The sequence below is a fragment of the Tiliqua scincoides genome, chromosome 1 (genome assembly GCF_035046505.1).
Source record: "Tiliqua scincoides isolate rTilSci1 chromosome 1, rTilSci1.hap2, whole genome shotgun sequence".
Lineage (NCBI taxonomy): Eukaryota > Metazoa > Chordata > Lepidosauria > Squamata > Scincidae > Tiliqua > Tiliqua scincoides.
This window is the reverse complement of record NC_089821.1, coordinates 145,003,801-145,029,247: the sequence shown is the minus strand read 5'-3', so window position 1 is coordinate 145,029,247 and position 25,447 is coordinate 145,003,801. Positions and strand designations below refer to the sequence as shown.

At 42.5% G+C, this 25,447-nt stretch overlaps 1 protein-coding gene across 3 annotated transcripts in view; it reads left to right on the top strand.

Annotated features, from left to right (window-relative positions):
* The window catches only part of MACROD2 (mono-ADP ribosylhydrolase 2), a 1,146,647-nt gene that overhangs the window by 23,961 nt on the left and 1,097,239 nt on the right, over positions 1 to 25,447 (top strand). For all 3 annotated transcript variants that reach the window (XM_066609514.1, XM_066609523.1, XM_066609505.1), the window contains exon 3: positions 3,330 to 3,437. In XM_066609514.1, coding sequence (XP_066465611.1) covers positions 3,330 to 3,437 — 108 coding nt within the window. The remainder of the gene's footprint in view (positions 1 to 3,329; positions 3,438 to 25,447) is intronic.

Here is a 25,447-nt window from a genome sequence, read left to right as displayed (position 1 = left end):
GTATCCATATCTAAAAAATAGATGCTTTGTCCTGAAAGAACTTTGCTTTTGTGTTTCAATGTTTCATTCTAGCCTGATTGCTTCTCTACTGTTTTCTGCAACTGCATTTGAAGGTGGATAGCATAGAACTGCAAGTGGAGTCAATCAAAGCTTCCACTTTCTATAGGCTTAAGAATACATAACCTAGCAATGACTGATGTAGCAGAATAAGGAGTCAGAGAAGCAATGAAGAGATGAGAAGCAGGTTCAAGATTCAATGCAAGGAGGAAAGCTGCTTTTCCAAGCTTCCTGGCTGCCTTTTATTCTCTTTTGAAACAATCTACAAGTTTACTCCCAGTTACTTGATAACAGTACCCTGAACAACGCATTCCTAAAATATGAGCTATGAGCGCTTCTCTAAAATGCTATCTCAGCTTGTTCACAGGCTTCAGCTCAGGATCTAGCTCACTCCAGGTTTGCCTTGAGTGGGGGGGGGGCAGGTTTGCCTGCCTGTTGCCATGTTCACTAAAGCCAAAAGCGTGCCTCTGCATAAACACTACACTTCTCTACTGTTTTCTGCAACTACATTTGAAGGTGGATATCATCGAACTGAGACATCGAAAAGAGACGCCTGAGGGGGGACATGATTGAGACATACAAAATTATGCAGGGGATGGACAGAGTGGATAGGGAGATGCTCTTTACACTCTCACATAACACCAGAACCAGGGGACATCCACTAAAATTGAGTGTTGGGTGGGTTAGGACAGACAAAAGAAAATATTTCTTTACTCAGCGTGTGGTCGGTCTGTGGAACTCCTTGCCACAGGATGTGGTGCTGGCGTCTAGCCTAGACGCCTTTAAAAGGGGATTGGACAAGTTTCTGGAGGAAAAATCCATTATGGGGTACAAGCCATGATGAGTATGCACAACCTCCTGATTTTAGAAATGGGTTATGTCAGAATGCCAGATGCAGGGGAGGGCACCAGGATGAGGTCTCTTGTTATCTGGTGTGCTCCCTGGGGCATTTGGTGGGCTGCTGTGAGATACAGGAAGCTGGACTAGATGGGCCTATGGCCTGATCCAGTGGGGCTGTTCTTATGTTCTTATGAACTGCAAGTGGAGTCAATCAGAGCTTCCACTTTCTATAGGCTTAAGAATACATAACCTTTTCAGCAAACATGATAACAAGCAGCATTTTGGTGTTCTGCTAAGCAGAATAGTGTACCCTCTAAGTCAGGGGTGTCAAACTCATTTCATACCGAGGGCCGAATAGTATTCATGATACCAGCTAAGGGCCGGCAGTGATGTCATTAGGCAGGAAGTGGTGTCATAACCAAAAATAAGCACTTTTTCTCACTTAGGAACTCATTAGCTGCAAATGACAGAAGAGAAAATATGCAAATCTTGATCAAGATATTGGAAAGTCCAATTTTCATGTGGGCTGCCCTTTCAGCAGTAACACCTCAGCACTACTCAGCAGCTGAGGACTGGATAAAAAGTTTCTGCATCTGCCCCCCCCCCACCGGCCTTATGTTTGACACCTCTGCTCTAAGTTTGCTTTACTTTACTTTGCTTTACTTTGCTTAGAGATGTTTTGCAGTAACTATAAGTTACAAAATTCTAATGGTTGAAGTAGCTGAGTCCTGACCATCAGATAATTTATAGTACTACTGTATTCATATTTAATTCTTGTGTTTGATTTCAGTCACTTGATTTCTTGTAATTCATATCAGTCACTATAAATTAGACAAGGCAACAGATTTCTTACCTTGCTGATTTAAGAGCTAAAGAAGTCCTCTTAAAAATCTACAGTTTTCTCCCAAATAGAACTAAAATACTTGTGCTAAAGTAATTTGTTTGAGAATCTGTTGTCTGTCTGAATTTTACAAACGTGCTTAATAGATGTTCAAGACTGGAAGATGTAAATGGAGACACCAATCCTGTAATTGAAAGGGTGCATGTTGGTGCATCAGTAGAACGTGCTCCTAATTCAGTTTTCAGCAGTTAAAAAGGAGCAGTGTTAGGAAATACTCCTGTATGAGGGTCAAGCCACATATAATATTAGGATATCATAAAAGTAGCTGCAGACTCCCAATCAGGTTCGATCCAGGGAACAGTGGCTTAATGCTTTCCTGCACTGTCTTTTAAAATGTCCCTGAAGCTGCTATTTTTCCTGCAGGGCAAATAGAAGTTTTGGGATATATGTGTGGTGAGATGTAAATTGAGAAAACAAGGACTGTGGGTAGAAGAATGTTAATATAAATGAAGGTTAATGTAAATGACACCCATAAGCTGCACAGATTGGTCTTGATTCCTAATGTGGGATCTTGGAATTCTTTCCTGGGGGAAAAAAGTGGTTATTCATTGGAAGAGGTGTGTGTTTCCAGTGAAGAAGATAGGACTGCAGCCCATGCTTTACTGAACACAATGGATTTCTGACTAAAATAAATAACACTATTTTCAAACACCTCTATTGGTTGTTTAAAATCTACAGTTAAATCAAACAGACCCTTTCCCTTCCAGTGCCATGGCCCTGATCTGATCTCTCACCCCCACCCTCAGCTGCTTTGCTTTAACAAACAAACAAACAAACAAACAAACAAAAAACAAGAGATCCCATGGTAGGTGAATAGTCAGATCTCCCAACACCATGTCTAAGTTAACCCTGAAATTCTAGAAAACTTTGACTCGACATGGTTTCCTCTGGCTAAATAGAACTGTAATTTCATCTAAGTTTACTTTGTAAGTATGTAGATATTAAAATGCATAATTGCAATAAGTTTCCTTGGCTGTGTTAATTGGAAGTGTTGGTAGTGAAAATTAAAAGAGTAATATAGTGAATTCTGTATCTGCGAAAAGTCCCAAAATGGATCCCCACAGATACCAAGGGCCCACTGCATTCACTATTGGGAAAATATCTTACTTTCTCAAATGACTTTGCCCTTGCTGTCCTTTTTGCTTGGTACTGCCTCCTGGGACCTGTACATTCTTCACATTCCTTCTTAAAACTCATGTTTTTCATGAAGTGTTTGACACAATTCCTTAGTCCTGTTTTCCCCTTGGTAATTAAGCTTAAGTATGCATAATTGAAACAGTAGTATATTTTACCCCTGCTTAGCATTTTGTTTCCCTCTCCAGTCTTTTTCCCTTGTCTATATTGTAATGCTTTTGGAACATGGTCCTTTTCTCTCAATTCGTGTAAAGTGCCATGTATAAGGATAGCAAACTTGAATATTTTCTTGTATTGTAACAATGCAAGTATTTTCTGCTGAAAGACTTTCATATGTGTGCTTCCCTGGTCTATGGTTATGCTATTGTGTGTGCTAAAGTATTTATTTTCTTAACAGAAGAGAACACTAAAGAAGCTCTGCCAGTGAAGAAAAGTCTGAGCGAGAAAGTTTCCCTCTACAGAGGTGATATTACATTGCTTGAAATTGATGCCATAGTTAATGCAGGTAAGTTTTAATTTGTTGCGAACTCTTTGTGTATTTCAACAAAGCATAACAGGTACATTTCCAGGTTGCAAGAAGGCAAATATGCAGAACTGCGTGCACTTGGATTTTAAAAGGAAACATTCTGTATTGGAGTAACACAATTGGGATGCCAAGCAAATGGAAAATCTGTGATCAGTATAAATCATTTGGGCTCAGCAAATGTGTGTATTTCCTTAATGTGCTTATTCCTATTAACCATGGGGAAGGGCAATGAACAAAACAATGACATAGAAGTTCTGCATGCTGACCATAGGAAATTCTACTGAAGCATGCACTCTTCCAATTTGCTTGGGGCATTAGCAAGGTGGTGTGTTGGAGGGAGGAGTAAAATGACTTTGTTGGTGAGAGCCATACTTTTTTCCAACTCCTTTTTAATTTCACAAGGCAGGGTTTTAAAACTTTCTTGGTGGTAGTGGTGGTTTACCCTTGAGTCTTTTGGAGAGTGGCAAGTCTCCTGTAGTCACTAGAGTCATGTTGCCTGAAAACATTTTATGGTAATTTTTTATTTTATAATCCAAGATGTAGGTGTCTTGACCTACAACTCCCTTGAGTTTGGGGAAGGGGCATACTGATCCTGGTGTAGATGGTGTCCTGGGAATTAGAAACCATGTTTGCACTGATTTTTATAATATTATATGTGGTAGCCTGTTTAAGAAATATAAAGTGGTACAAACATCTATCCACAACCAACTAACTAAATGATAATGATCAGCTGGATTCGTAAGTTGCATTCATTGCTAAGGGATTTTGTCTGATTCAGTTATATCCAGAGTACAGTATGAATCCATCCCTGTACCTGAGCTACAGTAACTAAATCATGTTTGCCACAGCTTTGAGAAACATTTTTTCTCAAACTTTTATTGTCTTTGTTCATCCTTATTAATTAAATGGTTTGTATTTGTGCTTTATTTGTAAATTATACTTTAGTGTAATAGATATATTATACTAGTTCTTTACAAAATTCTCTGTCTGAAATTGGCAAGAGAAAGAGAGATTTGGCTTCAGAGCAGGTCCTAAAGTGAAATACAGATGGGGAAGGAGAAGATTTTTAGGAAGTTAGAATGCCACCTTAAGTTGTGATTGACTTGGTATTTCCATATTCATTGAGCTGAAGGAACACATCATGCATTACAAAGAATCAAAAGAGCAGCATGAGTGACTCAGTCTGTTGCTGATGCAGTCTGTTACAATTTTTAAAGTAGCAACTGGCATTTCTTTTCCCTGCTAGTGTTTTTTGGAAGGTGTGACATAGAACACATTTTTTGGGCATGGTCCTTCCCGGGATAGGTTTGTTTTGGTTAACATTTTGGCTGTAGATGCGTTAACATTTTGGCTGTAGATGCGTTTCAAAATTTACTTGAACTGCAAAAATTATTGAAGATCCTATCCCACCTTCCCCAACAATGCTCAAGGTGGCTAACAGAATTCCAACATAATAAATACAATGCAAAATAGATTAATATACAGGCGTGCTCCCTTATCTGCTGGATTCTGTTCTGAAACTCCCCCCCCTCCCCCAAGGATAGTTGAAACTTCAGATCAAAGTTGAAACTTCAGTTGAGTGCCCATCCCTGTGGTCCTGGATGTAACCCACCTGAGGTGAGGGGGGCTCCCCTACCGGTTTCAGACTGAGCTTTAGAACTCAAAACAGACATCCTTGGCCTCTGCTGAGCTCAGAAGCAGAGCTCAGAGCAGAGCTTCCCTTGCCTCTGGGGGTGGGGGAGGGCAGATGGTGGGTAGCCCTGGTGCTGGGTGGGGAGTGGGAGGCGGGACTGGGACCTATGCTGGATCCTAACCCATTCCTGAGCAGCATGGAGCAGCTTCAAGCTGCTCCATTCTCATCAGACCTGTGCCACCTCAGGAGGTGGCACAAGTCCAAGAAGACCCATAGGGGCTGCAGTGGGTTACCTGGGGGTAAGGGGAAGAGTTTGCTCTTGCCTTTGGCTGCGCCACTTTGCAGACCTATCTTGCACTGGATACAGTGCAAGTCTCCTGGCTTGCGTGTTCCAGCCCAAGATAGGATTGCGCTGTAAGAGGTAAAAATTCTATTTCAGAATCAATGTTTTTCTTGGACTATTCCAGTTTAGGAGGTCATGCTTAAAAAAAAACCACACTCTTCTGCTACATTTTTATCTCTGTAAATCTTTGTCACTTAATTTTTGGGGCAGAGTCTAGTTATTTGAGTCCTTCATTTGTGTCAGAGCACAGATAACAATGAAGATGAATTACATGTGGGCAGCAGTGTTCGCAAGAAAAAGAGGTTGTGGCTGGTAAATCACTCAAGAGGTATAACATGACTTTTAATTTGCTTTCCTGTTAATTAAAATCACTATGTCAAAAATACATCAGCTGCTGGTATAGAACTTTTAAAAATGTTGTCTGAAACATCACTGTCTTTGCACAATATTTCCACTGATCTATTAGAAGTTGCACGAAAAATGTTAATTGCTGTCTGTAGCATTTACTTATGTAAAAGAAAAGGTTTAGGAAAATGTGAGAGTCGCTCTGTAGTGTTAAAACTTGTTGCCCTACCAGTTTTATTGCCTGACTTTTCCATGGCTTTGGTTGACCTTCAGAGACTTTCTGGGTTGCTTTGCTGCATCTTAATTTTATGAATCATCACATCCCTTGTCAAGCTAAAAATTAAACTTCAAGTTAGAGATAGGGTGTTTATATATTGCGATTGTGAACTGAATATATTTGCTATGAATTATGTGTTAAATGAATGTGTGAGTGTAGTCTGTTGACTAACCAGGCTACACCTCCCCACATGAGCAGCTTGTTAATGCATAATCAGTCACTGAATTTGCCATGAATCTTGAGCTTAATGAACAGGTGAGGGGAGAGGAGGAATTTAAATCTGAAATTGATCTGACAGCCTATCACTGATTGCTAATCCATTTCATTTGGCAAGTTAATTTATCACACAGCTAGAATTTTCTTTTTGTAGATTTCTGGGTGGAAATTAATTCAAAAGCATGCTTGATGATCTTGGGTTGAGCCAATGTTGAATAATGCTGCAACACTGAAGAGTCAAATATCCTGGCAGGAGGATGGGGGAAACTACTATGAATAACCATCTTCAATTCTGACTTGCTAGAGCAGCAAATTTCAACCTTTTTCATCTCATGGCATTAAAATTGCCAAGGCACACTATCAGTTTTTTTTACAATTGACAAGGCACACAGCATTGCTGGCTGGAGCTTCCATCTCCCAATGCCCCTACTAACATATGACTCTCCTACAAACCCCTGTGGCACACCTTCAGACCATTTGTGGTTGAAAATAGCTGTGCTAAAGGCAGAGGAGTACTCTTATGATTTTGTTCTTGTGCACATTACTTACATTTCAGCTATGCATGTCATACTGAACACTTCTGACTTTGAAAAAACGGAGGATGCTACAGATTCCACCTATAATGTCACCTGCATCTCTATTCAGCTCCACTTGCATAAGAGAAGCCATGCTGGATCAGATCAAAGATCCACTTGATTGAGTTGAGCATCCTGTTTTCCGAAGTGGCCCACGAGCTGCCCCTGGGAAGCCTACAAGCAGGAGAGGAAGTGCCTCTCTCCTCAGTTGCTCCTCTGCAGGCTGTATTATGTGACAGCACACAGACATCATGCTATAGAGCTAGCACCCAAGATTATCTTACTGCCCTGTCCCTGCAAATTCACTTATCAATTATGCTAACTTGGTAGAGTCTTCAGGAGTAGTAGGGCTGTGTATACCAGATCCTGTTGCCCCTTTTCCTGACTTTGAAGTGCTCCAGAGGTGTCCAGCTGATCACTGTTTTGAGTAGGATGCAGAACTAGATGCATCTTTGTCTGACCCTGAAGGATGTTTTGTTCAACAGTGAAGTTCAATTACTATTTCTCTGCTCCCTGTATTTATTTAGAGAAATATATTTATTTAGAGAAATAATGTTTAGAGGAAATATTTTCCTTACAGAGTTGTTCCCCTCATTATTTTCTGTAAAATGCTACTTTGCTACTCAGCCTTCCCTACCAAACATTTGTTTTATTTGCCAACGAAGGGGAAAATCCTGTGTTTCACCTTACTCATGCCATTTGCTCTTCAGTCTTTAACAGGACTGATGTTGTGCCTGAGTGCATCAGGGCGGGGGGGGGGGTGAGAGAATTGATTCACAATTTCCTGAATAAGCTGGAGAAGAAAGAGGATCTGTCCCCATGGTGAGCCAAACCATAGAGTGGTCCTGTTTTATCCAGAATATACCTGTTTGCTAAAATTGTCCCTGCTAAAAGTGTCTGTCTGCGAAGTGTCAACCAATCCTATGCATTCAACTTATAGCAACATGATATTTTAAGCTATAATAGACAGCCATTTGAGCTGATGAACCAGCCTGCCTTAAACCCTTTGCATGCAATCATGAATGATGAATAATAATAATAATAATAATAATAATAATAATGTCTGCAGGTCTTTCGAAAGTAGCCAGAGATCCAAGATGGAAGAAAAGGATTGCCGTATGCAGCCTGTGTGATGGATGGAAGCTATGTGTGTGTTTTTCTTTCAGTCTGAGATTGAATCTTAATGATTTCAAGTGATGTGGTGTTGGTGTCTGGGGGATTATCAGACTTGATATAGAAAGTGCTCCATAGTTGAGATGAGAAGCTATGCTTGCTAAGCTTCTGCCCAATGACTGAAATTATAAGGATTCTTACTTTGCTTTCACACACATACTGCTGGATCTTAATCTTGTTCACAGTCAGTTTCCTATCTATGAATACAAATGATATTGTTTTGGCTAACTTCAGGAATATTCCAGAGCCAAGATACATTAAGATTAGAGGAACCAACATCGATTTGTGTGAGTATAGTGCTTTTGTTTAATTTACTTGGAACAACCAGTCTCTTTTGGTTTCTCTTTAAAATGGAAGGAATAGTAACCCAAACCAGATTCTGGTTAAGATTCATAAACAGTATGGTCTCCTACTATGCCCATGTAGTAAAGTTAGTACAGTGCTAACTGAAATGTTTACTTCTGCGTCTCTCCACATGTGAGAGAGCTCCTGTTCAGTGCTTATAAGGGACCAGTTAGGTTTAATGGAATTGGAGGCGGAACCTAAGTAGCTCTGTTTCTGGTTCTGATGGATGTTTGGTTAGCAGTATGTGTAAGGGACATGCCTCTACTTGCACATGACAAACTAAACCACTCTAAGCCATAGCAGCTCTATAATAACTAGAAGTATGCATATGTTATGAACAAGGTACTCTAAGACTCCTATTTAATTGAAGAGTAGAGTTCAAGAGGTTTATGTGGAAACTGCTATAGTTCAGAACAGCTAGTTCTTGTCAGCCCAGAGTTATGTCTGCATACCAGTGAAGGATGGACTGGGCCAGCACAAAAGCGCCAATGCAGTTGTCTGTAACTTGGACTGCGATCATTTGGGGAGCATGCACAGCTCATAAAGCTTAAAAATATTCAACTTAGGAGCAAGGAAGAAAACAGGGTCAAGGCTTTAATGAAATGTCAAGATACCACCACAGCCTTAGTAAGGTATATAAGCTGTGCCTGATCAACTGTTTACAAAGATTATCCTGGTTGACTGTTGAACAGTGCTTCTTGTATCACTGCTTAGACTTGTAGAATCACTTATGTTCTCTCAGATCAGTCATTTTGAATTGCTGTATCTTTGATAGGATAAGCAAAGCTAGAGGAAGACCAATAGAAATGCAATGCTGCAAAGGCATTTCTCTTTCCTATTTGATAGCTCTTCAGAAATGAACAAAAAGTGTTGCAGAGACAACAACAGTGTGAACATATGCCTTTGTGTAACAGACCTTGAGGCATATAGGCTGGGGGCATAGACTGTTACTTTCCACATTTGACTTCTTTTGTGGGAAAACGTATTACAGTATTTATATGCCACCTTTCTCAAAGTCTCAGGACAGTTTACATGGTACTAACCATAAACTCCATTTTTTTCAAATGAGGTTTTTACAGATATTTTACAGTAACCAAGCTGCAGAGATGTACCCTGCTCCAAGTCTGGATCAGAAATGTTCATCTGTTTGCAGGCTTGGTTTGCTGCTGCCAGGCAGTGTAGTCAGTGCTGATATAGATGGACTGATATTTGTTAGGAGGCAGCTTTGTGTTCATTAGATTTTATAAAACTCTTTCAGCTTGCATATATTCTCCCTGTATTCTTGCTGGTGTTTCCTCCTTTTCTCTCTAGTTGCTTTATCTTGCTTTCCTCTCCTGGGCTGTTCTGCATTGGGCAATGACTGGTTGGCTGTTTCCCCTTACTCATTGGTGCCAGTCTGGCCAGCTCAGTCTCTTTCCTGTGCTCTGTGCCTTTGAAAGGACAAGGCAGGCATTGGATGGAAGGTGACCAGCAGAGACTAGATGACCCACCAACTGTAGACACAACACCAACAGTGGTACTTTTCTTGTGTTGCATGTACACTGCTCTCCCTGGAACTACCGTATTTTTTGCTCCATAAGACGCACTTTCCCCCCACCCCCAAAAAGTGGGGGGAAAAATGTGTGCGTCTTATGGAGCGAATACTGAAAAAAAAAAAAAATCCAGCCCGCTCTGTTCTGCTTGCCTTCCCAGGAAAGTGTGGGTGGGATGGCAGTCTTGCTGAGCAAGCCCTCCTGTCTACTCAGAAGTAAGTCTCAGAGTCACTGGGGCTCACTCCCAAGAAAGCGTGGGTGGGGTGGCAGTCTTGCTGAGCAAGCCCCTAGAGCAGGGGTGCTCATTATGTCGATTGAGAGCTACCAGTCGATCTCCAGGCGAAATGAGTCAATCGCAGGCTTCTCTCCAGTCCAAGCATCCCTAGGAGTGAGCCCCTGGCAGGCTTGTGAGCCCAGGGAGGGAGCCTAGGGAGTGAGTCCAGGGAGCCCAGGGAGTGAGCACCTGACGGTTCTGTGTGGTTCTGTGTGCAAGGGGTTTTGCACTGGTCTTGCTGTGATGTCTATACAGAGATCTTCCCTTCCCCACACCTTTCCCCTGCTTTTGCACTGGTATGTAGGGAGATCTGCTTCCCCCCCCCCTTGTATTGGAATCCAGGAAGATCTGGTGAGGAGGTAGATGTGGTGTCAGCAGTGGCCCCTTTAAGGGTAAGACCTGGGCATCCAGCAGAGTGTGCTGCACAGCTGCAGCCACTGGAAGGCAATAGGGCCCTCAGGGATATAAGGAGTACCAGAGGCAGAAAGGGTTTGTGGGTTTTGAAGGAGTGCAGGAGACTGACTGGGTTTATTGAATTTGGAATCTGAATGTGGATTGTGACTGGACTTGGATACCCTGATGGATTTGACTGACCTACCTGGAACCTGACCTTGGACTGTAATTTGGCTTATTGGCTCTGGACTCTGATTTGGTAACTCTGATTGATGGGACTGATTTACTTGGCATCTGTGGACTGGAACTGGACTCACTTTTGCTTGCTGCACTGGTGAGTTGCACAAGGGGGACTGATCAGCCTTAAGCGGGCACGAGGCCCAGTGGTTTGGAATTTGGCAGAACATCATTGTAGCAGAAAGATAATGTGATCCCCTATTTGTGTGCACCTGCTTTTGTGAGCTTCATAAATTCTGACTCTAGCAATGATGAGTTCTTGGGGTTTCCAGAAAACTAGAGTACTCAAACCTTTAAGTCTCTCCATTTGTTAATGACAGTGATAATGGTTCTTAATGCCACTGTTGACTGCTGTTCACTTTACATGGTTCAAATGTTATTCTGTTATAGTTTATTAAATATTTTATTACACTATTTGGTTCAGAATATTTTTTTCCTTGTTTTCCTCCTCTAAAAACTAGGTGCGTCTTATGGTCAGGTGCGTCTTATGGAGCGAAAAATACGGTAGTTCTCTGCCATTTGGACAGTTAAAACAATTGGGTAGTCATGCTGTACCCCATGATTATGTGCAAACAGTAGATCTTGCACTGTTACAAGACTGGGATGGTACCTCTGCTGAATGAAGTTCAATGGGCATCCACTAGGACCAGGGTCTTTTCAGTGGTGGCACCAACTTTAGAAGGCCCTTCCCATGGGAGGCTCCAGTGCTTCATTAAATTACTAGACTAAAACCTGATTTTCAGACAACCTCTGGACTAAAGCGATTTCTACTTTTACATGAATTGCTACAGCTGTATATTGTGTTGCTGTGTGTTTGATTTGTTTGATATTTGGTGGTGGTTTTATCAGGCGCTCTTTTTTTGGTAAGAGGTACTGGTAAGATAAAGGAAAGAACCTTTTTAAACATAGTAGTTCTAAAATTGACAAAATGGCATCTGATTTGCTCAGGAATAAACTTCATGAGCTCACTCCCACCTTCTTGCAGCTTGAGCTCTGTTCCTTCTAAGGTGTGTGACTAAGTGGTAGTACACCACCATACCAAGCTCCATGGAGCTCAACAGCTCAGAAGTTCAGCAATGATGTGTTGCAGTCATTGCCGAATGTCTGGAGATGATGGTGTTGGTGTGACAGTTGCAATGCTGTGCAGTTACAGAAGAGATCTGCACACTGGTGCAGACCCCTTACAGCAAACACTGGAGTTGAGGCAGAGCACTGGTTCTAAATGTGGTTTGTTGGTGGTCTATAGCTTCCTATTGTGTATAGACTCACATTACACAAAGCCATCAAACTAGCCATGGCTTCATGACTTAATTCTGGCTTATTATCCAGAATCTGAATTCTGTAATTTGGTGGGTCTTGTTAGCTTTAATTGTGGTTTTGCATTTCATCCAAATTAAGAATCCTAATTTGCTTCAGTAACTGCACTCTTGCAGTTCTGGAGATGAAAGTCTAAACTGCAACAAAATAAATGTTCTAGGTCAGTGGTTCCCAAACTTCTCAGAAGTTTCACCTCCCCCTGTGCTGGCCTCGGAGGAGGGGGTGCAGGGAGCCCCACAGAACCTCTGCAAGGCTTCCCAAGCCTATACATGCTGTTTAAACATGCTGAAATGTTTAAAATACCCATTGGAAACAACTCTGGCAGTCATGTCTGCCTGGAGGTGCTGTTGCAAAGCCTGTTGTGGCTATTGGCAATAGATGTGACTGCGTAGAGCAGTGGTTCCCAACCTTTAGGAGCTCAGGGACCACTAAGGCAAAGTTTGGAGACGGTGGGGACCACATGCAACCCCCCCCACCCTCACACACAAAAGATACAATTAAATTTGTAATAAATAAGATTATTATTTGATAATTAATGTGATGGTTGTGCTTGTATTTGCTTCACTAGCTGTGAAAGTCTTGAGTTTAGATGGAATACATGGAACACAAAATAATTCCCCCCCAACTCAGAGGTTTTCACACCGACCTAATTCAATCCAGTCTCTTTTCCCCACACCAGACCACATTATGCACAGCCCTTGCCTCTTTTAAGTGTGGAAAAACACCTCAAAAAGGAGAGGGTAAGCACAAGGGGATTATAGACAAGTCATGCAAAGTAGTTAAATGAGCCAACAAAAAGCACGCACATCCCTCCACATTTCCTTTTGTTACACAGCCCTGGCCCTGCTCCCCCCCTTGTGACTCCAGAGTCCTTAGGAAAGTGTTCAACACAATTTAGGCAGGTCGGTCCTGAAGGAGAAGCACCAGCTCAGAGCGATATCTCAGAATGGCTGCTGCGTGTCTCAGGAAGAAAAGTCCTTTTGGTGTGCACTGCAAGGTCTTTAGGGGGAAAAAGCCTCTCTTCACTTCCTGTTCTTACTGCTGTCATGCTCTAGCTGTGGACTACTTTGGTTGGAGTGTTAGCAAGACTATAGGTAGGCTGCAGCTACAAAACAACAGCTGCCTACTCTGCCATTAGTCTGTGGAACTCCTTGCCCCAGGATGTGATGATGGTGTCTAGACTAGATGCCTTTCAAAGGGGATTGGAGAAATTTATGGAGAAGTCCATCACAGCTACAGTGTGACTAGCAGCCCCATTCTAGGCAAGTCTACTCAGAAGTCCCATTATAGTCAATGGGGCTTACTCCAAGGTAAGCATTCATAGGATTGCAATCTGAGGAGATAGGGGAACAGGCCAAGTGTGGGGTGGGGGAGGGCTCCCCATGGACAAAGCTGCTGCTGCTTTCTGAGGAGGAAGAGTCAGGGGTTGCACCTGCAGTACTTGGCTACGGTGGTGCCTGTTCTGCAACTTCTGGGATTGCTTCTCCCCAGGTGGGCAGCTTGTAGTAACACAGCAGAGGTGCTGCCTGTTTCCCTCTCCAAAAGAGGTGCCAAAACCTGGTTGCCTGGATCCCTTGCTCCACCCCTAGGCATTAGCACATCCAGGGGGCCCAATCCTGTCAACTGGGGAGGGGGTACCAGGGCTGGGGGCTGAGCATACTGTTTCTCCCCTCTCCTGCTGCCACACTGCCTCCAGCTCCCTTCCTCTGTGTTCCCTGGCCAGCTGGAGTCCAAACTCCCAGGGAAATCACATCCAGAGAAACCCACTCCTAGGGAAACCCCCCCCCCCAGCCAGCCAGCCAGCGATGCCTTTGGGAGCCTGTTCCTTTTCCCCCTCCTCCTTATTACTCCCATTCCTCCATCCTCAGCCCCCCCTCCTCTGGCGGTGGCACCCACGCCTACCTGCCCAAGAGACTTCCCAGGCTGGCTGCAGTTCTGATTTGACTCCTGAAAAACCAGGCTGTGAGGGCACACCTCAAGGCACAGGGTCAAGGAATGGAGTCAGCAGGCTGGAGGCAGCGGTGGCAGGGCACCTCTCCTCTGCATGCAGCTGAGCCAGGAGGCTACACAAATGCGCGTACCTTACAAGGCGCCTGCGCTTCACTTTTTTGCTTGTCTGGGCACTCACAGACAAGGAGGGAAGGGAGGTGGAGGGGGGAGGCAGGAGACGGAGAAAGGCTATGCTCTGATTGGCTGCTGGTGCTGCAGAGGCTTTTTTCCTGCCTGGAAGGGCATTTTTTTTCTTTTTTCACCAGAGAGGTTGTGGACCACCTGGGAGGGCGCCGCGGACCACCAGTGGTCCGTGGACCATGGGTTGGGAACCCTAGGTGTAGAGCATCATTTTCATCCTTGTGATGAGATCGGGTGACAAGAGCTGCAACGGTGTGGCAGAACTGCAAGTGCCGGCTGGGATGGGGAGGGCTTTTCAGCTGCATAGCAATCTCCAGTTTGGAGACCGCTTCTCTAGCTCAACAATCCCTGTCTTCTGTCTGCTTAGCAACAGTTTTGCTCCCACTCTCCCCCTTCTGTTGAAGTGAATAGGCAGGCTGTTTTGCTGCTTAACTATCCCCCTGGCCAAGCCAAAAGATGCAAAGGGATTAAGTCATCTTGTGCGGAGTCTTTGTTTCAAACCAATTATGTTCAAAGGTTGTAAATAAAGTCATTTAAATAATGCAGACAGCTTCCTATTAATGTTGAATGTTTTCAAAATTTTCATTGTAGGGAGTAGACAAGAAATGGTATCCTTTTGGGTGGGGAGGGATGAAAAAATACTTTCATTTCATTGTGCATACAGCAAGTAGAAATGTCTGAAAAAGCTAGTTAATTTCCCAGTTCACAGCAAGAAAATGTCTGCAGAGATGACACTTGGTCTGGAAGAGAGAAGAAAAGCGGTATTTCATCTAGTCACTCCACAAGGGAGAAGGGGGGGGGAACAGTGGGCCCAGGACCACAACAAGCCAGGATTTTGTGATTGTGGTTGTTTAAAAAAAAAAAAAAAAAAGCTATGGTGCTATGTTGCCTCTGTTTCTGAATCCAGTCACTGAGATGTCCTATTTACGGCAGCTTTTGAATTTATGCTAATACTCTAAGCAGTCCCAGCCTGCTTGGGTCTCATTGTTGGCTTATTGACTCAATTCAGAGCTTACCTAGGTAGAGCAGGGCCTGTGCAGGGCATTGTGCCAAGGGCCCCCAGCACCTTGAACCAAGCCTTAGTAGTTCAGTGGTTGCATACCTGCAGACTTGACTTTCTCAGATTCTAAAGATGTTCAGGGTAGTTCACTGTTTTGGAGAACTGTGCCCATCTAAATACCACTTGTGTTGCATATTTTTGCCCTTCTAAGACTTAAGAGGGAATATAGCTGAATACATGTTGTCTTTAAATTGATACAATACTTGTAAGTGTGCTTAATTTTAAATTCCTTTATAGGCCAATTTTTGCCACTAAGGGCCATTCATTTAAAACAAGCGTTTGGTTTTTAATTGCAGTCCTACCCACACATCAAATAATCCTTGCGCAGAAAAAAATCTGTGATAAATACTGTTTTATAAAGTGTTCTGAAATAGTAGTTAATATATATAATATGCACATATTTTCTGTTTAGGGCTTATTTTGTAGAATTTAGAAATAAGGGGGTTCTGAAGACAGATTTGCGAAGTAGCTGTTCTGGTTGCTTTTATGCCTATTTTGAGTACTTCAGGATTCATTGATGGCCTTACACTGAAGCAAGAGAAATGCTATGTTAATTGTATCCATTAAGATAATGGAGAGTAAAATGCTGTGAAACATAAAGCAAATCATCCAAATAATGTAATTTATTGTTTTCTTCTAATTGAATTTGACTCAATTTGTTTCCTGTTTCCAGGGAGTTTATTCAGGAAGATGTGAAAGACTTTACCCCATCCTTGCGCTTTTGTTGAAGTCGTGGAATGAGTTTAGTATACAGCCTATGCTATTCCAAATACTGACATGGCATTTTTTCCTTATTTCAGATTTAACCTAGCAAGACTTGGTAGAATGAAGACCAGGTTTCCAAATAAAAAAATAGTGAAAAGGGAGCCCCTTGAATAATGCAACATGATGGTTGGTGTCCCTTTCTGTAATGTCAAGTCCTTGGAGTCCTAGCATTCTGTGAATGTTAGGAAAGCTACACTGGAGCCTAGGTTTTGGAGAGTGATGGGGAAGGTAGCTGGTCAGTGCATGGGAAGCACACTATCTGTCTTCCCCCTATATTTCTTGAGGTGGGCTCTTTGAATGGAAGCATCAGATTCTTTTGCATCTCAAATTTGAGAGTTGGCTGGGGAACATGTGGAGTTAAGGAAGGAGACAGTGATGGATAGGAAGAATTTCCAAACCAATAGCTGATTCCATTAAAGCATGGATAAAACCACCTCCCAGGTTGGGCAATAAATGTTGGCAAAGTATTTGCTGACATCCTCCCCAATTGAGTTCTAGTTCAGTTGAGGCCACCTTGTATTATTGCACCAATGGGTTATCCAGTCAAATATGCAGGTCCAACCTTGTTATACATACACAAATTTGACTAGACTCGAATGGCCACTGCAAATGAGAAGGGATGTGCTGATCTCTGGAGAAGGGGAAAAATGCATCCTTTTGAAATCAACTTTAAAAACTGCTTTTCTTCCTGTTGTGGAGAGACAGTCATGCAAGCGATTACAGGTATAGACTAATTATCTATGATAATTTTCATATAGATTTTTCTATCACAATGCAATGAGAAGGGCCCTTTAAATTAAAGGAAAACAGTAATTTAACAGTAGTCTGTTCAATGTGAGAGAGGTTAGCTGGCTGACAATCCATCAATCATTCTCCAGGCACTTGGAACCCTCCCTTCCCCTTGAGCACATGAAAGAATGCAAGTCATTATCACCTCCTCCTTTAGCGCGTGGAGAGTGACTGATTGCCTCTGTGTGCATTACAAAACCTCAGCAAAGCTGTTTTTAAATTGCTGAGCAAAAGGGCATTGTTTTTTAAATTGATTTGCTTTAGTGTGATTTTTGTCATCCACTTGAGTTGTGGGAATAGAACTCTCATGAATAATGAGACTCAACCTGTAGTCTACTTGGACTGATTCTCAGTGATCTTAAGCAGAGGTCTTTCCTAGCCCCACTATCTGAGATACAGTTATTTGGGAATTGAACCTGGTAGTGCGTCTGCATCTAAAGCACGTTTTCTATTACCGAGTCCCTTACAGAACCTCTTGAATAGGATAAGATTGCTGCCTCAAAAGTTCTTTGGAGTGAAGTAGGAACATATAAAATGGCTCAGAAGCTACAGTCATTATCCTGGGGCAGAAGTACTTGTTAGGGAAATGTGCAGTTCCCACTTCCCTTGCAAAACTAATGTGGACGTGCTTGCAGGGGAAGTTGTTGGGCAAGAGAAAGTGGTGCTTAACTCTCCTGTTAAGTCTTTTCTGCAAATGCTTTCCTACATGCCATTTGTAACTTCATTTTCATCATATTGAAACTGGAAGTAAGTTTGACTTCAAGAGAATGGGGGGTGAATCAGATGCAGGAATGATAGGCTGGTGTGGTGTAGTGGCTAAAAGACAGGTGTGAGTTGGAACTTTTCTGGTTAAAATTTCATAGCTGTCATGATCTCAAGAAGTAGCCTTCAGTAAACCGCTCCCTCCCACTCTTGGCTCCCTTGTATAGGGATAATTACTTACATACCTCTGCGCATTCAAAGCACTATGCAATTTTATGAAGCATAATACTAAAGGTGGTGCTTCAATTTCTGTGGAGGAGCCTTTCCTGGACCCCCTGTGGATACTGAAACACACAGATAATGAAATTGATGGGTCTTTTGCACCTGCAGTCCTCCGGACGCAATCCAAACGGCATTCTGAGGGCTAGGGAGGTTGTGTGCGGCTTGTGTGGCCTTCACAATGACTTCTAAAGCCTCCCCGAGGCCTTAGAATGTCGCATCTGGTTTTGGTTGAAAATCGGACCTGACATTAAATGCCTTATAAGGCCTTCAGAGAACTGGTGAAGCCCCCAGAATGCTCTCTGGATGTGACTGGTGATGTGCTCGGTTGTGTTCAGAGGGCTGCAGATTGGGTGTAATCCAGGCTCAGCATGGATCCCACGTTGAGTCAAATCTGCAGATGGTCAGACACAACCTGTACTCTACACCTGTTGTGATATTCTCTTGCTAGTGCCTCATCCCCATATTGGCATTATGGTAGACAGAGATTTGGGAGCATGTTTAGGGCAGAACTAAATGCTGTGAGTTTGTGGATATTAACAGTTTTGACTGATACTAAATGCTGGGTGGAATAATGAACTGTTTGAGTAGATATTAACAAGTATGCAAAGTATGAAGCTTTCTATTTTTATAGCATTAATTTTGTTTAATTCTGTAAATGCAGGATTGATCCAATGAAGCTGCTCAGTGTCCTTGCTGTTTTGCATCTTTTCATTTAAATGCTGCAAACTGACATTTTTGTCGCTAGGGTGTGCTGTGATTCCATGAATCAGTCTCTTTCCTTGGCCTACTAGCTGCAGATGAATCTCTTGTCTCTGCCTTGAGTGCTGTGTAGTGGCCATGAATTTTTCAGCAGGTTGCTTCACTGTCACCTGGGTAACTGACTGAGTTCCCATGTTCTTTGTGTGTTACATCATGCTTCCTTGTTCTTTGGTGTATTTATGTGAGTGGCTGAAAATCTTTGGCTTGTTAGCAAACAATACAAAAGCCTAGAAGAGAACTGTGAGTTATAATGCCACAATTACTGTTTTTCTGTGAGCAAGAAATCAGCATGAGGCTGCCAAATGGATCATTGTTAAAACTAGGTATCAGTAGTCTATAATTGAACTTAATGTTGTCCCCTCAGGTGTTACAGTGGGGATCATAGTAGTTTGTGGTGGCCCCATACATCAGATTGCCTACTAGTTAGTTTTTTTTTTACTTGACTAGTTTAAAACTGTGTTTCACAATAAAGATGTTGGACTGGAAATGGAGAAGAAAAATGCAATAAATCCCTTCTGAAATAAGGTAGAATGTTAAGCTACCTATACAGAGATTTGTTTTTTTGTGAGTATCTAGCAAGACTTCTTTATATGAATGGCCTCAGGAGGAGCTGCTTGTCTTTAAAAGGACTTGTATGAATGCAAGAAGAAAATTACCCAACCATATGTATTTAGAAACAGTTGTCTTGGTTTCTTTTGAACAAGGTCTGTTTTAATGGTTTTTAAAAGAGTTTGAAGAAATTATCCCAGAAAATAGCTATAAAAAAATTTGCTTTGGTTGGATCCAGAACTGTTAGGTTAATAGTTCTGCAAGTTAAACGTTAAGTGTGGCACCTTAAAAACTAACCCTATTTATTTCAGCATAAGCTTTTATTTCAGCATAAGCTTTTACAGTTCACTTCATCAAATATGTGAAGTGAAATCCTAACAAGGGGGTGGGTGTATGTGTATATTTGGCAGGCATCAACCTTATTTCATTTCTTCTTGCAAATTCTATTCTGCTATTTAAAAAAAACTCTGTACCCAGGTTTGTGTCTCTACCTGTCTACTTAAGATTTTACTTCCTGTGATTGTTGAAGTAAACTGTAGTCCAGGGGAACTTATGTGGAAACAAATCCATAGGCTACTGCTAGTGGGAGACATGCTCTGAGTTCCAGAGCCACACTGAGCCTTTAGATCCACTGGATGGGGCAGGCTCTGTCATCCTGCTGAGTAGAAAATGGGTCCTGTGTTTCATATTCAGTTCATTACATTTGGTTCCCTACTTAGGTTAGCTTCCAGGGATCAGTACTTAAACCGAAATGACCAGTTCTTATCTGCATAGTGCTATCACACCTGTACAGAAGTATCAGTACAGCCATCCATAACTGGTAGGGGGCAGGGCAGTAATTACAAAGACTGGCCTGTGGGACTCTTGGGTGTCCACTGGACTAAAGCAATTAAAAGACAGAAGATAAAAAGATTCTGTTAGCCTTAATTTTTAGTTGCATTAATAATAATTAGAATTAGATAAAACTTTCTTTGCTTTTAAAGAGTAGATGGCATCTGTAGGGGATCTTGATCAAGCTCAGCTTTAACCTTCCTCCTTCCTTTTCTACTTGTTAGTGGTGAAAGGTGGCCATGTTTTGTTCTCCTGTTGGAATCACCTCTGTTTAGGGCCCACGTATTCCTCTTAAATCATTGTTAGTCCTCTAACCTTCACAGTATCTTGGCGTTCCCTGTGCCCAATCAATTTTAGCCATACTGATGGCTCCTTCTGCCCATAGGAATCACCCAGTTTGCAATGTTGAACTATTTTCTCCCATTGCTACTATGAGGGATTGTTATTTTCAAAGTTATTTTATTTCAGTATTTATATATTGTCTTTCTCTGTTTATATAGCATTCAAGGCTGTTAACATGAGCAGGCTAAACCACCATTTTTCAATTGGGTTTTCACAAATATATTCTGTGAATCACAGAATTCTCAGTCACCAAGTGTGGCCTTCACAGTGTGGTTATTTCCTCTGGCTGCATGCCATAGAGCTTCAGTCTTCAAAGTTGTTCTCCGTTCTTTGCTGGCTGGCCTTCTCACACACTCCCTCACCTTGTGGCTAATCAGCTCAATAGCAACACTGTCCTGCCACAACAGCTTGTCACAGCCTGGTATTCTGTCTCCCATCCAAAAACACAACCACAGATTCTCCTGCGTAGCTCTTCAGGCAGTACTGGCAGCTCAACCACCAGTCCACACCTCCTGCTTCATTGAGGTACTCAGGTTGTCTCTAAGCAGCTTCTGTATTTTCCTCATGTCTTCACAGTTGCACCTACTTGAAAGCTACGATCTACCCTGTTCATAAATCAGATATTCATAACTCAGATGTCTGAGTCAGGGACCTTCTATATTTATAGGATTCAGAGCCTACTCTGTTGTGTGGGCTTGGAGTGGCTAAAGCTATTGACATTTAGAAACATACATTTGTTCCCCAAGGGCTCACAAGTAACTGATTTGGTAATAAGAGGCCAAATGAAATTAAAATTACTTTAAAAGCCACAACTTGTATCATGCTATACATAATGAATTGCAGCTGTCCTCAAAGGGCAATACTTTTTCAGCCATGCTGAATGCCTAGCTGCTGAACAGTTGCTGAGGAGGTGGGCTGGGTTGGATGGGAAGCAAAGTTCAATCTGCTGACTAAGATTAATCTTCATTCCCAGGTTTTCAAAGTGCTCCTCATCCTCATCACCAGCCCCTTTCAGTATGACGGTTGGATGATGAGCAGATCTTATCCCAAGGTGGTATGTTCAAACTATTGCCATGATCAGTTAGCGCTGCTGACAGAGAAGAGAATTATTCCACAGCCTGGGATATACTGTGCTTCTGGACTAGGTCTATAAATGGACACCACCACCATCACACTAGTAACAAGTTCTGTTCCCACTTCATCCACTATGCATTTATATCTTCAACAAATAGCCATTTAGCTGTTGGGTGCCTGCAACAAAGCAATCTTTGGAACACTTGAGACCAAGAATGCTGATAGTCCCTCAGGTAACTGTATGTAACCACAGTTTCCTAAGGTATTGTTGGTGTTCTTGCTGGCAGATGGTTTGGCAGTTACTCATGTGGGAGCAGTGGGTTGGGCATCCTACCCAGGGATTCATGCATCCTGGTTTCATATTGGCCATGGAGATCTCTTCAGCATTGGAGACAGCACTCGGTTTCTGTACTGATTGTGTTACAGAAGCTTAGTTTGCTCCTTGGAGTCAGTGTCCAGTCCACTATAGAAATGGGGTGTTCAAGATTTTATACTTCAGCTACGCATGATTTATTTTCTTCAAATATCAGCATAGGCAGCATTTTTACCTTCACATTTGAACTGCAGCTTGGATATGTCAGAGAAACCACTCCATCTAGTTCATTGACAAAGTTTAAGCTGTCTGATCAAGTGACTTTGCAACAATGTAGCTTGAATAGTTTACTTGTAGCTATTTCAACTGGAAGATAACAAATGGTGTTGATTTTGATAAAGGGTAAAATCAGTGACTAGTAAAATCCTTAAGGGAAATTAGACTTGCAGCAGCATGATAACATTGTTTCATGTGAAAACAGAATTGACTCTTGGAACTTCCATCTCTGTCTCTTTCCCCTTTGCTGGCCTATTGCAAACAACTGGTAAGAGATTGAATAATCTTAATTAAAATTCAGCATGTGGTGATATATTGCCTAATATTTAATTGGGCATTATCACTATTGTCCCATAATCGGATGTGATGTGAGAAGAACTCTCTGTGATCACCAAGACTGTTTTGTTAACTCTGTTGCAGTCAGGTTAAGAAGTGATCTTCTGTTTCTGAATTGCAGTGAATGTATATAAAAACCAGTAAAACATGCTTATGAGAGAGACAAGATTATTGTATGAGTACTTGCCATTAGTAGCAAAGAACTGTCTAATCAATTGAAGTAAAATTTAAATGATATGAAAACTTTGCCAGAAACTAAAATGGTGGACCAAATGGTCTTGATCTAATCTCACAATGATTGATAGTATCTGCCCTTTTTTGGTAGTTTGCCCTCAGTGTTTTATTGTGTTAACTCAAATGATCTCTTATGGTACAATTGACTGTGCCGGCAGTACTTCAAAAAGATTAATCTAGAAAAGAGGTTTGAGGATAATTTATTGTACTGTCTGGAGATGTTCATAGAACTGTGAAAACCATCTGAAGGACAACAGGGACTCTTTCTTGAATAGCAACTCCCCCAGTGTATAATACAGAGGGCAATGAGTGTTTATTTACTGCAGAGTAGAATAACCTGCAGTAGAGATGAATCTCTAGACTGGTCTTGTGTCTACAAGAGATGTATCCTGCACAGGAAGTTCAAGATCTTCCCCACTCATAGAAGTGTGTGGTTGGCCAAATTGGTCATATTGACAGCTAGTGGAAAAATGCATGTAAAAATAGAGCAGTAGACTTCACCTCTGGGGAGATATGGGGCTCACTTGTGGAAGTCAATGTATGAGAATTTAAAATTGTCACAAGTACAGAAGAAAGTGGAATTGTAGCTATAGTAATAGTATATTAAAGTGCTGTTACTTCCGTAACTAAAGCCATTTAGTTAGCTGATTTTTCTCTGAACTTTTTTGTTAATCAATAATACCACATGCTCTGTGGTTTGTGTTGTGGTAAGGGGGAAATACAACCAGCCACTACAAAGTGATGTTGCAGGTTGTAGAATCACATGCGTGTGGATGATGCTCTATAATTTTGAGTGCTTCAGATGGCTATAAGGTTTGTGCTTGGAAAAAGCATTTGAATCACGCAGGTGAAACAAGAGACCCTAGCTGGCCTCAGTTAAGTATTGTTTCGATGGCTTTTACTATAGCAATTAAAGCATGTGCTTAGCTCTACCACTAAAATGGAGCTTCTCAATTGAACTAAATACTCTATTCAAAGAGAAACAGTATTGCATTATAACTAAAAATTTGCCTAGTAGTAGCTTCAGATTAAGGTCCTTGGTTAAATGGTGTTTTTCCAAGTACAGGTGTCCCCCTGTATCCACGGGGATAGTTTTCTGCTGCTATGGCAGATACCAGAAACTGTGGATAGTAGCAAACCCTGCAAGAAGTGGGTTCATAAATTCTCCCACATTGTTCAAATGACTTGACTCTGTCTGACTGCAGCCATCCTGTTGCTGTTGTGCAGGCAGTACAGAGACAGAGGAGTTACCAACAAGAGGGCTGTGATCAAAGATACGTCATTTGCAAGATGGAGGGAATTTGTGAAACTGTGGATACGGGAGGGGGGGAAGATACTTGTATGTCCTGGAAATAAAGTCCATTTTGTCACACAGCTGGTTAAAGGCACACTCATGTAAACAGCCCTGACTAAATTAGGGATGCTCAAACATTTTGGCAGGAGGGCCACATCATCTGTCTGACACTGTGGGGGGGGGCAGGAAACAAGGAAATAATTTGCATTTCAAATTTGAATAAATTTGCATAATTTACATAAATGAATATATTAGAGACAGAACTTATATGAATGAGTGAATTCAAACCACTTCTTAAGCACTCTCCCACACATAGGACTCTCACACATAGGAAGGGGGGGTGCATCCCCCAGTCAGTTCTTAAGCACTTTCACACATAGGGAGGGGGTGATTTTCAGCTAGTTCCTCTCACACATAGGGAGGTGGGTGAATCCTCCAGCCAGTTCTTAAGGACTCTCACACACACCCTCCAGCTTGCCTGCCCCCTCGCCCTCCCTCCCTCGGTCGTGCAGCTTTTGCTGCAGCCTGGCAACTCATCCACCCAGCTGCCTGCCTGCCCACCTTCCGTCCCTCCCTCCCTTGCGTGGCTTTTGCTGTGGCTTGTGCTGCAGCCTGACCAGCCAGCCACCCGCCCCCTCCCTCTCTCCTGCGGCTTATGCTCCTCCCGCCCTGTGGCTTATGCTGCAGTTGGCCAGCCGGCTGTCTGCTCACTTGGTTGGCTGGGCAGCTGACAGGCCACCCGCTCACTCACTTGCCCTCCTTCCCTCCCGCGGTTTGAGCTGCAGCCTGGCCAGCTGGCTGCCTGCTCGCTCGCTCAGCTGCCTGCTCGCTCAGCCGCCCGCTCACCCCCCCACCCCCCCTCTGGCTGCTTGTGCTGCAGCCAGCCAGCCCACCTGCCCTCAACTGGCCAGGTAGGGAAAGGCAGGCCCAGCGTGTGCCAAAGGCCTTTTATAGTGGGAAGTATCACGAGACTTGCACGTCTTGCATTACTTTCCCACTATAAAGGTCCTGTGTGCACGCTTGGCTCATCTTTCCTTTGCTGCCGCTGAGCATTGCAGGTGGGAAGCTCAGTGGCAGAACCCTAAGGGAAAGCCAGACCCTGAGCTTGCGCATCGGGACAGTGCGAGTTGCGGTGAGGGCTGGTTGCTCATTGAAGATGGAGGGACCCCCAGTGGGCCAGAGTTTGGGCAGCCCTGGACTAAATGAATGCAGAGGGTTGGTTGTAGTCAAAGTTCTATATCAAGAGAAGAAATTTCTTCATGTTAGATTGTGCTGCAAATCCATTCAGATTAGGACTATTGAAAGGTTACCTTGAAATTGTAGCTGCTAATGAGCCAGTTTGTGTGAGACTTAACAGATGTATTTATAAAGCAGCCACTTTGCAATATTATTGGCGTTACCCACAAATGCTCTTGGTGGCAAAATTATATGCAGAAATTAGTTGAGTAACTGTTCTATATACATTTTAGAATAAAGGATTACAGGTTATGGAATGCTGAAAACTAATCTTGATAGTAATTTCATTCAGGGTAGCTAGACATATCAGGATGGTAACAAAGTCAATATTGGCTCGGGGTTAAAAATATCACAGAT